This window comes from Lissotriton helveticus, chromosome 4_1 (genome assembly GCF_964261635.1).
Source record: "Lissotriton helveticus chromosome 4_1, aLisHel1.1, whole genome shotgun sequence".
Lineage (NCBI taxonomy): Eukaryota > Metazoa > Chordata > Amphibia > Caudata > Salamandridae > Lissotriton > Lissotriton helveticus.
Genome location: NC_136063.1, coordinates 835,800,422 through 835,814,729, shown reverse-complemented (window position 1 = coordinate 835,814,729; position 14,308 = coordinate 835,800,422). Strand labels below are relative to the sequence as shown.

The 14,308-nt window shown below is 44.0% G+C and overlaps 1 protein-coding gene across 3 annotated transcripts in view; it reads left to right on the top strand.

The window, feature by feature from the left end:
• The window catches only part of SEH1L (SEH1 like nucleoporin), a 97,171-nt gene that overhangs the window by 41,131 nt on the left and 41,732 nt on the right, over positions 1–14,308 (top strand). For all 3 annotated transcript variants that reach the window (XM_078687488.1, XM_078687489.1, XM_078687487.1), the window contains exons 5-6: positions 4,924–5,022; positions 9,437–9,577. In XM_078687488.1, coding sequence (XP_078543614.1) covers positions 4,924–5,022; positions 9,437–9,577 — 240 coding nt within the window. The remainder of the gene's footprint in view (positions 1–4,923; positions 5,023–9,436; positions 9,578–14,308) is intronic.

Genomic DNA, 14,308 nt, shown 5'->3' with positions numbered 1-14,308 from the left:
CCTTAATGTCCCCAAGGTCAGGAAAGCACTGAAGACGGTGACGACGCACTACTTTGCTGAGAATGCAAAGTCAGTGCCTTCCGCAGCAACTTTATGGGAGGCATATAAGACGGTGCTCAGGGGCCAGGCTATAGCCTCGATCACGGGTCACAAAAGGGAAAAGGAGACGGAACTTGCCGGACTAGAGTTGGCACTGCGGGATGCAACAGCAGCACACGAGGCGCACCCCGGGCCCGAAACGTCCCATACCCAACACGTCCACCAACAACTGTATGCGGAACATTTACGCCATCAGGTGAGGGGGCAAATTACAGACACACAGCACAGGATCTACGATATAGGGGACAAGGCGGGTAGGATGCTGGCCTGGCTAGATAAAAGGGGAGGGAGCTCCAGGGGTATCCAACGAGTGAGAGATAAGCATGGGGCGGTTCACACAAGCCCCGAACTGATAGTGGAGACACTGGCAGTGCACTTTGAGGAGGTATATACACCGGGCGGGGCAGTCTCGGCCGATATGGCCAGGGCAGCACTAGATTCTATCCCAACGCCAACTCTTCAGCCGGAGAGATCGGCGGAGTCAGACGCTGACATCACTGCAGAGGAAATACAGATGGCTATACGGGTGTTAAAGCCCGGTAAGGCGCTGGGACCGAACGGTATCCCGATAGAATGGTACCAGGCCACGCCGGAGAGTTTGAGCACCCACCTACTGGCTATGTATGAAGACTGCTTGGGTCTGGGCGAGCTTCCTCATGACCAAAGGATAGCGACCATTGTCGCAATCCCTAAACCTGGGAAACCACCGGAGGAATGCACTTCCTACCGCCCTATTTCTCTGCTTAATGCGGAAGTCAAAATACTGGCCAAACTCCTGGCTACCCGGCTGTCGGCGCACCTGCCTGACCTCATACATCCCGATCAATCCGGATTCATGCCACACAGGAACACGGCGATGAACCTACGCAGGGTGCATGGAGTACTGGCACGGGCGGACTCGATCCCCGAACCGGCGGTCATCTTGGCACTTGATGCGAAGATGGCTTTCGATTTGGTGGAGTGGAACTATCTGTTCGAGGTCCTGACGCGTTTGGGTTTCGGGCCCAAGTTCATAGCGTGGGTCAGGCTACTCTATGCTAAACCGGTGGCGCATGTGGCAGCAAAGGCACCCGCCAGGGTTGCCCTTTGTCGCCGTTGCTTTTCGCAATTGCATTAGAACCCTTAGCGAAGCTGATTAGGTCTACCCCCTTACTGAAAGGCATATCTTGGGCAGAGGGGTGGGAAGACCGCCTCTCACTATATGCGGGCGATATGCTGGTGTACCTAACGGATCCGGGGAGTGGAGTTCCGGCGCTCTTGACCCTCTGTGATGACCTCGGGAAAGTTTCGGGCTACACGTTGAACTGGACTAAATCGGAACTATATGTTCTGAAGGGCCCGGCTCCGGCGTTGAACGAGGACTGCCCATTAAAGATGGCCGGCTCCTCCTTTAAATATTTGGGAGTCCATGTCACCATGGACCCTTCGGAATTTGCCCGAAAGAACTTGATACCGCCCTTGGAGAGGCTTAAACAAGACATTGCATTTTGGGCAGGGCTGCCCCTAACGATGCTGGGTAAAGCAGCACTCTATAAGATGATGTCACTGCCCCGTTTCTTATACATTCTAGAAAATACGCCATATCCGGTAGAACCAGGATACTTCAGGAAGGTATCGGCGTTGGTGGCGGGCCTTCTATGGAGTAATCGCCCGGCTCGCATTGCACAGGCTAAAATGCATAGAAGCTGGTATGACGGAGGGATCGCATTGCCTAGTTTGCAACTGTATTACTGGGCAGCGCAGTTGAAACTCATAAATCAATGGCTTCATGCCCCCCAGAACGACCCGGCATTCCAGGCAGACAGGGCGCAGTTGGGCACTAACACCTTACTGGCCCCTTTATACGACCGGCGAAAAATATACGAATTGACGGGGCCCACGAAACTGACCACCGCGCTGTGGCACACGGCGCAGTCGGCCCTGGGATGGAAAGGAAGATTGACCAAATTTTCTTCGCTGTGGGACTCCTGTGCTCTGGGAACCCTGAGATGTAGCAAGGGCTTCCCCCATTGGGATACCATAGGGATATCCACGGTAGGGGATCTATGGGAAAGAGGCACGGTGGTCCCCTTTGATCAGTTGAGGGAGCAATACGAGCTGGGAACTCGGGAATTGTTCCGCTATGTTCAGATTCGGCACGCGCTGCTCACGGCCATCCCCCCCGAGACAGAAATCCCAGAGGCCTCTCCGCTTGAGGATCGCCTTCTTACGGACTTCATGCCGGAAAGGGCAACCTCCCTTGTATACCGCAAATTACTTAATAACTTGCCAGACCCCATGCTTAAACTGATAGACAAATGGGAGGGAGAAGTGGAGGCTATGGACGAGAATGAATGGAATGCGGCGCTAGCGTCACCCAGAGAAGTTGGGATTTCGGCTAAATTCCGTCTTGTACAATTAAAAATTCTGCACAGGGTATACTATACAAGAACGAAGCTACACCTCATACACCGTGCACAACACCCATACTGTCTTCGTGGATGTGGGGAGGAGGGCACATTCTTCCACACGATATGGGAATGCCCGCGCATTCAGGAATACTGGAGGCAGATATTGCGCACAATATCACAGACGATGGCAACCTCTTTGGTCCCGGAGCCGCGGCAGTGCTTGCTGAATGTATGGGGGCCTAACGATTTGTCCAGACATGGACAGCAGTGGGTCACATTAGGCATAATGATTGCAAAGAGGGACATAGCGCAAAAGTGGGGGGCGGTAGAGGTGCCAACGAAATCGCAATGGTGTATGAATGTGGACAGGGTGATGATAACAGAAAGGGCTGTGTATGCTAGTCGGGCTTGCCCAAGGAAATGGAACAAGATATGATCCCCGTGGAATACATACGGGGGGAGATCTGTGAACCCTTACCGGAGGAAGACACACTGACTTCAGATGAGGAGGGGGAAGAAGACTAAAGACACCCGTAAGGTGTGACGGGGAGGGAGATGCCTCGGGTAGAGAGGGAGGGATTGTGAATTAGAGGGTAGAAGCAAGTGGTTCCCAAAGTATACAGCCTCGGAAGGACTGGGCATGCAGGACCGCTCTCCCAACACAGGCACCGCGACCTCGGTCGCCACTCAGACTGTTCACACTGTGGCCTTAACAGGAGTTTCTCCAGGCACAAGTAGTGCAAATTACTTATTCTAATGATGACCTAAAAGTGGTTTACTCAATGTTCTGTTGTTTGAGGTTAAAAAAGAGAAAACCAAATTTACATGGAGCTACATGCTGCCGCGATTTATGCACCTTTACTATGCTGTAAATTAGCCGAACACCGAACATAGCGGCCGATAGGTGATATTATCCTGTTGATCAATACTTGCGTTGCTGATGTTGCGGCCGGCCCACTGGGTTGTAGGTCTATGGCTGTGTAAACTGTTCAAGTGCAATAAAGGTTTTTATAAAAAAAAAAAATAGTGAAACACGACTTTTATTTCACATAGAGATTTGTAATCGTTATTGTCAACAATAAACTCCATGCTTTTAAGTAACAAGCTTTCATGTTAGCCAGAATATCCAGTCCTAAGCCACCAACTTAAATAGATGAGTTCGGGTAGCATGCATCTAGAACAATTTATAGCCTTTCTCTAACAAAAGCCTGAAAGCCTTCCAAAATATCCAACCTTTTATTACCCAGATAAGTTCCCCACAAGAGAATTGTAAAGGGCAGTGGGAACTCATTTATGGTGACCATTAGTAGCAGGTGCAGAGATAGACCTCAAATTTAACTATTCTCAGCTAAGAAATGTGTTGTTGAAAAATATTTAAGTATGTCTTTTTTAGTATATTCATAGTACAGTAAATTCATTGACTCCAACTTTCTGGCCTTGTTACTTAAGGTCCCCATGATTACCCTATGGATTCGTGAAGTTGGCAGAGCTAGCTTCAGTCCAATCTGTGAGGGATTTTTTCTTGGTGTCCTTTAAAAAATGGTGGTAGTGCCTGAGTGCAGTCTTGTAAGTAGATCTGGCATTGGCTTTGTGGTTGGAGTTCCATTTCCTTTCCATTTGCTTGCTGTATCTTTTGCAGTCCCGAAGTTTGTCAGTGTACCATGGGGCCTGTCTGTTAGTTCAGCGCTTTTTATGAATTGTGATGGGTGCAAGTGTGTCTGCACAATTCGTGATCCATTGGTTGACATTGGTGATAGTCTTGACTGGCTTTTCAGTGGTGCTGGGTGAGTCTGTTTTGAGTGCGCTGCACTAATCAGTTTATGTTAATCTATTCCAGTTCTGGCTAGGCAGGTTGATGCTGGTGGGTGCTTTGCCCTACAAAGTAATAGCACCTTATAGCAATCATAGTTGTCTTTGTCAAAGTGGCAAGGATAATATGATATTGAATCCTCTCTATAAGATGTATTAAAAAGTTTGTATATGCATCTCTTTTATTAAGGGTGATGTCATAAGCATTGCATTCTGAGCAAGCCATGATGTTTTTTTCAAGGTGGTGGAGGTTTCCTTTCCTCAAGTTTCTTTCTCAAAGTCTGGAAATAAGTGTGTTTAAATTTTGTACAGTTTAGGATTACCGCATTCAGAGTTTCATTAAATGTTCTTTAAAGTATTTGCGTTTCTAACCATGTACCTCCCTCCATATGTACACACTTGGATGAATAGGGTGTTGATGATTGTTAAGCCTGAAGTTCAGATAATGCTCCAATCTGCACATCTTTTTCCATATGCAAGGTTTCAGAAATCGATATTTTAAGCAATGTCATGTAAATGATACACTAGTCACTATGTATAGTGTTAATATATGAGAACCGTAAAGTGTAACACAGGTTGTATAATGGGCGATTATAACTTTTAATCTGAGTTATTTGGTTTGCAGCTCTCGTGCTCATTCACCGATGATAGCTGTTGGCAGTGATGACAACAGTCCCAACATGATGGCGAAGGTTCAGGTGTTTGAATACAATGAAAACACTAGGTTAGTGAATACAATGCATGCATGAGTTCATAACGTTCAGTGTACATGTCAGTGTTTGCCTTTCACTTGTGCACTACAGACAGCGATCACATTATTTTGTATCTAGATCAATCTACTCTACATCTTCAATAAAGGCCCTTGTGTTAAAATCCCATCAGTTATTTGATTCCAATTCGACTTAGATCCCACTTTCTTTTTCCTGTTCAGTTTTAAAGTACACGTAAATCTAGAGCTCCTGAATAGTATGCCTGTAGGAAGCTGCCTCTCTATATAGTGGACCAAAACGAGGTATAAGGTGTAAAGAGTCCAGGCAACCCTTCTTGGTTTACAGAGGCACAAGTAACAAACCCAAATGCTTTCTTTTGTGCTCGTTTGGATGAGCATTTTCAGCCCTTCGGAATGTTGTGCTAAGCATTTGTTGCACTCACAGAGGCAATAAGTGAGACACACACTCGAGAATAAATCCGAGACCAGTTTAGAAAAATAACACTTTTTTTGTATACATTTCAACACCAAGAACTTCGGTATCAATTAAGTACTTTTCGAAATTTGAATTTTCACAGGTAAGTACAATGTTCACTTAAAGGAGTTTTTACGCGGTAATGCTTTCCTATGGGGGTCAAGGTCCAAAGAACCACCACCAGTTAGTTTTTACTTGTCCTGGAGCGTCTAGGTGCAAAGGTTCTGGCTGAGTTGGTAGCTTTGGGTGCTACAGCAAGGGGAGCGGGGAGGCACCCAGAAATAGACAGCAGAGGGAGACTTGGGGACAAGTCTTGGAGCTCCAAGGTGCCCTCTGGGTGCTTGTAATCTATTACTGGCATCAGTACAGATTTATTAAGAAGAGGTGTTTGATACCAAACACCGTAGGTTTCAGTGAAGCCATCATGTAGCTGGGGAACTCGCAGTGACCAGTGCCGAGTACATGTACTCAAGATGGCTTCCCTGTTCACTTGTACAATCTAGCAATTGGATTAGACAGTACAGGGGCATAGCTGCTCATGCAGGTATGTCCTCACATGTAATCTAATGCACCATACCTTAGGGCTGTAAGGCCTGCTGTAGTGGTGACTTACAAATATTATATGCAGTGTCAGTGGGCATGGCACACAGGGTGTGTGCCATGCTGTGTTTTCATTTCACGCAGCCTGCAATGGTAGCTCGCATGATTTTGATGGCTCCCTTAGGTTGGCACAATACATGCTGCAGCCATTATGGATCCTCCTTAGTACCCATGGTACCATTTACTAGGGACTTACAGGGGTGCTATTGGTGTTGCCAGTTGTGGAACAATTGCACAGTTACCTTGTTTTGGGGAAAGAACACTGGCACTAGGGACCTGGTTAATAGAAACCCAGTATACTTCAGTCAAAGTTGCATCAAATACCAAGCAAGAAATAGGGTTTACCATGTCAAAACAAAGGGGCACTTTCCTACACAATGCTCAGACCTTCAATACATTTTTCCCCAAGCAGCACCATGCGTGATTTATCTGGACCAAACAGGTTCTGATTTTGATCTTGGCGGACGGGTACTCCGTCACAATGGTGACGGATACCCCGTCCGGCGAAATGTAAATTACATTATATCCTATGGGATTTATATTTTTCGACTGACGGGATGTCAGTCACAGTTGTGACGGAGTAACCCGTCCGCCAAGATCTAAATCAGGCCCTAAGTGTTAAGCTGGTTTCGAGACTATCCAAAACCAATAAAAAATGAGTGTGGGCCTAAAGAAATTAACTCCTCTCCTTGCTTATTTTTGTCTTTAGTTTCTGCTGGTTACAAGTGTATTTCTAAACCGAAGATTAGACTCCACCATTGACCTTTAAAGCATTCTGGAAAATATTATCCAAGTATTTGGAAATCACTCCTTTTGTTAATCAAAGGATTGTTCCTACATTATTATACTTGCTGTTCCTATTGCTGCTGCACTATTCGTCAAGAGAAACATTTTGAACAGACCACATCCTTCTTTCTTGGATTGCACTTTAGTTTCAGAAACATGCCCCAAGTTCTCCCTTGCAGACAGTGTTCATCCCTGGGGTCAGTTGTTGGCATTTGGGTCCACCAGTGACACCATACTCGTAGTCTTGGAGTGAAGGTGATCTTTTATGGCACATTTTGTGTATTTAATTAAAAATCTAATAGTCAACAGAATGTTGTTGCACATTCATAATCAGTAAAATAGGTCCAAAATACTAAGGCAAAAGGCAAATGGAAGTAGCGGTAGGTGGCGTTAAACTATTTGGAACTTTCCCACCAGGGGTGCCAATATGAGATAATTATAAAAATGTCACTCCAGCTGCAACCACATTTTGAAGGGGTGAACACAGCAGAGCTGAGACATGCCTCTCGAAAGGCTTCCAGATGACTTCAGATCACCAGTGATGCGATGAACCAATACTGTGCTTTCCCTTTACATATTGTCTTTAGTGTGTGTATGTTTTACAGCAGCGAACCAGGACTTCAAGTCCCAGAATGCCTTACACATTGGAGCACTTAGAAAGAGTTTAAGCTCCCTCACTAGCATTAGCCTCTGGTGCCATGATCTTCAGCCCCTCCTTAGCTGCGGTGTCCAAATGTTTGTTCGTGTTTGTCAGGTGCAGAGGGCCATGGGGTGAGCAGTGCTTGATGAGATGACATGAACGTTCACTAATCTGTATTAAGACTGATGCTCCTTGGTTTCAGCCATCCAGGTACTTTAGCCAAGGGTTACTGTTTAACTACCCAGTGCTTTCCTAGAGTTGTAGTTTTGGTTCATGTTGATTGGTTGAACAATCCTGCAAAGAGTAAGATGTGAATTGAAAGCTAGGACTGGGGTATGGGCTTCCTCAGTGGAATGCTTCATCTGGCCCAGAGAGAGAGAAACTCTCTCTGGCTCTCGAATAAGCTTTGTGCACTTAAACGGGAAGTTCCAAGAAGGCTGCAGAACTGAGGGTGAATTACCATATTTATTTTTAATGTGCCCTTTCACTCAGGGTTTCTTGGCTCTGTAGAACAGCTGGCTGTTGGTCAGCTCTGCATTTATGCACGTGACTGGAGAGTATTATACTCACTATGCACCTCAAGTAATTAACTTGTATGCAGAATTCAGACCAGTCTCACCAGTCATGAGTACTGCTGTAGCAAAACTGACTGTGTCCTGCTTCAACACGTATTTTAAGGTAGCAATAAGTACCATTCAGTGCATGAATGTGGACACATCCATGCCTGTTTCTAGTCTGTAGCCAAATGTGCATATGTTGAAAATAACTGCAAGTTTGTTAAACAGAATCACAAAGGGTCAGGGATTTAAAACAAAAGTGGGTAAATATAGTCTTAAAATATTGTGTGACTTGTGTACTTTACTGTCAAGTCTCCATATATATATAGTGTATGTTACTTTCAGCCTCTTTTTAGTATTTTGCTAACGGCACTTTCTGTTCTGTGACTGGTGGGCTTGTAACCATAGCGGAAATTAATCCAAAATTACATTATACAGGGTTGCTGTTGGTTTTAAAAGCCAGGACTGACTGAGAAAGTCGTAACTTCAAATTTCAGCTAAAAAAGTGTTTCGAAAATACTTTTTGGCTGTGTGTCTCCAAGAATGAAAAAGTTTACTGCCTAGCACAAATATGCTGTTTGGGGGATTGGGCACCTAAGGTGGTGCTAATAAAGCTTTTTTTGCATTTTATTTCAAACAAGGGATCCTAATTCAGAGTTCATTGAGTAAAAATGTTAACTATCGTTCAAATAAGAATTGTGCAAACAGTTGACAAATCAAGCAGCATTTAGTTTACTTGAATTAAAACAAACTTTAGCAGAATAACATTAAGTGCACCAAAGTATATGTCAGTTCCCTAAAGTAGCTGTGCCTGGCCTACGTAGTAGGCGACTGGAGGCACAATGTCAAGAGTGACAAAGTGAAGTGGTCATCAAAGATGGTCTTGTTAAATCGTTGGTCAGATTTCAAATAGGAGTCTGATTGGCTTGCTACTAATGCTCCGTGTTTCTCCAAATGTCAAAATCACAACAAAATGGAAACAATAAATTATTTACATATAACATTCAAAATATGCCAACAGTTGACAATGATCTGCACTTACATGGGCAGCACGAGGTGTACACGAACTTTTCAAGCAGATTACGGTCCACAATGTTGATAAGGAAATTAAGAGGGACCATGGTGATAATTGTATTGTTTTACGGGATCCCTTGCTACAGCACATTAAATATTTAGTTGTATGTTTTTAATATGTCTTCACTTTAAGCAGGTTGTTTATTGGTGTAGTGATAAATCTCTAATAAGCCAAATCAATAAGCGCTGTTCAAGGACTTTTGACTGTATCCGAGCAAATCCGCATATGCTATCTTGTAATGGATTTAATTGTTTTATGATCTTGAAACTAACTGCCTCTGTCTTTGTTTTTCATAGGAAATACGGAAAAGCAGAAACATTTATGACCGTGACGGATCCTGTGCATGATATTGCTTTTGCTCCAAACTTGGGAAGATCTTTTCATATTCTTGCTGTAGCCACTAAAGATGTTCGTATTTTCACACTCAAGCCTCAAAGGTAGATATTTGAGTAATTATTTGATTAATAACACCTTGTTTTTGTCCAATTCTTTGCTAGTGCCTCACTAATATTTGTTGTAAATATTGTTTGTGTAGGATGCTGGCTCTTTATACAGTATACCAAAAAAAGGTATGCTGTGTAAAGAGTCCAGATATTCTTTCGAGTGGACCGGGGCTTGCTCTAGCAATTTCAAGGTGCTCTATCTAGGGTAGTGTGGTCAAGCAACCTAAGGGTTTACAGAGAGGAGTGTTAGACATTTACAGCACACACAGAGTCAGTGAATGATACAAACACTCAAAAAGGAGAGCCACACCAATTTAGAAATCTAACGGGTCTCTCTCTATATATATATATATATATATATATATATATATATATATATATATAAATATATATATATATATATATATATATATATGTGTGTGTGTGTTTAAGTTCGAGGTATGTGTGCTGTAGATACACATGCTTTGCATTCTCCTGCAATCTGCTGTTGGGTGCGGATGTTTGCAAGTTGTTTTTCTTCGAAGAAGTCTTTCCCAGTCACGAGGGAAGGTGCCTCCTCCTTTTGGTGATAATGCGCATGGGCATTGACTCCATTGTTAAATTGTTTTCTTTCCGCCATCTGGTTCGGACGTGGTTTGTGGCGCTCCAAGACCGTTTTTTCAGTATCCCTCGGTGAGCAACCCACTGTACCCTCGTCAGTATTGTTTTCTACTTGTTCCTTTATTCCTGCATGTCGAAACAACTTCGATCCTGAAGACGTCGTAGGCAGCCTTCAAGCCTAGCCATTTCTTTTGACTTTCACTCCGTCGTACTGGTCGAGTCTACCGTTGATGGAATTGACTCCGTTTCAATTCTGTCCCCGGTGCCACGCAAAGCATCCGCGCACCGACCTGCACGAAGTTTGCAACTTGTGCCTTTCACCGGAGAACAAGGAGGAAGACTGTGATGCTTGCCGATCATTGTGGTCGAAAAAGACTTTGCGGGATTGTCGGGCTCGACGAAGGGACATGCAGAGACAGAAAACATAGTACACCCCGGTTATTTCCGGAGAAGGTATTGATCAAGAAGAGATGGAAGTAGCGGAAGAGGAAGATCCCTCTCCGTTCATGAATCGGACTCTGAGCTTGAGATCGACTTACAGTCCGAAGAACTTTCAGCGAGACAGGGGGCTGTGAGTAAAAAAGCCTATCTATCCTCTCCCTCAGTCCCCTCCTCCACCAGGGCCAAATCCCCTTCAGATTACACCACAAGCCTCTCCTCACACACAACCTGACATTGATGAAGGAGATGATAATAGTCCTCCACCCACAGATCCATGGATTGATTAAGATCAACCAGTAGATAATGATCCTGATCTCTACCCTTTCCGGGCCTTCACCGCCTGATGATAATATCGCTTACCCAGAGTTTCTATCAAGAGCAGCATCTTACCACGGAGTTGCGCTATACAAAGAATCTCTTAACCTTTTCCATGCTAATGATAAGGTGAACTCGTCATGAGGCACACTGGAGCTGTGCTCATGACAAGGTCAACTCGTCATGTATAATGGGAAACATCAAAGCTCAGCGCAGGAGGGGAAAACCCTGTAGCAGCCAAGGTGTTAAGGAAGATTTCCTATTTGAGACATTAGGTTCCACACATAGATCCACACAAAGCTTAACTATGTTGAAGGGTATGTTGAGACATATAGATGACATTTTTAAGGATCCAGTATGCACCTGTGTTTTAATTCCTCAGATCGATAAAAAGTACAGACCTCCACCACCTGACCCAATTTATATCAAAGGGCAGTTGCCTTTAGATTCTCTTGTAGTGTCAAATGCTCGTAAAAGAGCTAATTCACAAACAACCTCTGATGCACCTCCACCTTACAAGGAGTCTAAATTAATTGACTCATCAGGCAAGAGAATAGTGACTCAGCCAGTGGCGCATTGCTAATACCCAGGCTCTTTTAGCAAGATATGATCGAGCCCACAGGGATGAAATAGAAGAGATTCTACAATACCTCCCAGATGGGCATAGAAAAAAGGGACAGGAGCTAGTGCAGGAAGGGAAATTAATATTGAATTATTTCATTCTATGTACAATAGATGCTGCTGACACTGCAGTAAGAGGAATTAATACCAGCATTCTCCTCCGTAGGCATGCATGGCTTAGGATTTCTGGTTTTAATCCTGAGGTTCAACAGTCTTATTTTAAAAGTCCCTTTTGATAAGGAACACCTTTTTGGGTCTCAAGTAGATGTGTCACTTGAAAAAATGATAAAAGACACAGAAGTGGCAAAATCCATGGGAGACTTGCAGTCACCCTCCAGCAAAGGTTCCTTTTGTTGGTCATTTTATAGGCGAGGATCCAAAAGTAATGCCTCAGATCCCAATACTTCCTCCTATAAAACAAACATGCAACCCACTTCATCCAGGGAGTTCTATAGGGGAAGCTACAGAGGGAACAACTTCAAAGACAGAGTAAGATGTACACCCACCATCACGCACCACTCCACTCCCAATAAGCAGTGACTTGCCTACTATTCCCCCAGATCATCTTACACCTGTCAGGGGAAGACTACAGTACTTTCTTCCCATTTGGCAAGCAATAACCACGGACAAATGAGTATTCTACATTATCCAACATGGTTATTGCCTGGACCTCACCAGCGATCCTCCCAATATTCCACCTCGCAATTATCAGCTGTCATCACAACACTTACAGCTACTCAAACAGGAAATACAGGCTCTATTAGCAAAAGGGGCTATATAACCGTTTCCAATACAAAATCAAGGTTTAGGAGTATATTCACTGTATTTCCTAATGCCCAAAAAGGATGGGTTTCTACAACCAATACTAGATCTAAGACCCCTAAATCTGTACATACTATCAGAGCACTTTCACATGGTCATCCTCCAAGTGCTTCCACTAATACAGCGAGGTGGCTTTATGTCTACACTAGACCTAAACAACGCATACTTTCATATCCCCATCCATCAGCGCATCGCAAATACCTCACATTTGTGATAGTAGGACAGCACTACCAATTCAAGGAACTTCCATTCAGAGGGACTACTGCACCCAGAGTATTCAAAATCTCTGGCAGTAGTAGCAGCTCATCTGCTAAGACAGCAAATCCATTTCTTCCCATACCTGGCATAACACAAGAACGGTGTTTACAACACACTAGATCTACAATAAACCTTCAACATCAATTGGGATTCCCAGTAAATCCGCAAAAAATCCCATCTTCAACCCTCACAACTGCAGACATATCTAGGAGCAACGCTCAACACTCCATTTCAATTCAATTATAAATCTTTATTCAGCACTTAGAAAGACACCATAAAAGCATATACACGATATACACACATATATTTTATATATACTGCTCTAGCTTGTCCCAGTGTAGCCAGAATTCACAATTTCCAGAGGATCGTACTGCAGTTTCAGTTAAACCAGCACCTGTCAGTGAAAACTTTCATGCAGATATTATTATAAATGATGGCATCATGCATTCACATAGTGCCTCATGCGAGGTTTTTCATGCGCCCCCTTCTAGAATGTCTAGCACGACAGTGAAATCACGCACAGGGTCAATTAACAGATCTAGTGTTGGTAGTTAGTCACACTCATAGCTCTCTGCAGTGGTGGAACACACAAAACCAATTATAAGGGCAGCAGTTTATCGACCCTATTCCACAAGTCGTACTAACATCAGATGCATCTCTCACAGGTTGGGGTGCCCATCTCCAACATCTGACAATTCAAGGTTTATGAGACACCAAACACAGAAGTTTCCACATCAATTACTTAGAACTTCTAGCAGGGCAACTAGCATTGAAAGCGTTTCAGCCTCACCTAGTAGGGAAAGTTGTCTTACTCCAGACGGACAATATGACAGCAATGTACTATGTATAAAAACAGGGGGGAGGCACACTCTCTACAGTCGTCACGCCTCTCCCAGACCATTTGGCGTTGGATGATACATCACAAAATTCATCTTCTGGCAGAACTCTTTCCAGGAATAAACAACCAGTTTGCCAACGTCCTTAGCAGGATGAGGCAACAAATACACAAATAGGAAATTCATCCCCAAGTTCTCCTCTCATACTTCCAGAAACGGGGATTCCCACAAATAGACCTCTTTGCCACAACACTGAACTCCAAATGTTCAAACTTCGCCTCCAGATTCCCACACCATCTATTCAAAGGCAATGCCCTATGGATGAACTGAAATCAACCAACAGGAGATAACCCGTATTCCCAGTTGAGACCTGGGTGGTAATTGTGTATAACAAAAGCAACGTCTCAACAGATAATGTTTAGAAGACCGTTAAATAAAACCTGCACATTAAGTTGCAAAGAAAGAAAAGAGACTCGAGGGTTTGGTGGGATATGCAAGGAGCAATATGTATTTTGGAAAAAATGTAGGCATGGGAACAGTATCAGCACTGTTTGCAATAAATGTGGGCGTACCCCGAAAGAACTTGTGCACATGAGTGCTCGTGGGACATATGGGCAGCGGCACAAGTGACACTGCGAGGAACCATGCAGAACAAACACACTTGGCAAAATATACAAGGTACTTTCTGGTTCACAATTAATTTGAACAAAAACTGTTTTACAAGGGATTGACAATTTCGTGAAAAGTAGATTTGCGCCAAGAATTGTGCTGGAAGATGTTATTGGGTCCTTCATGTCCGCTTTAAAAAAAAAAATCCACCTCGTACCCTGTT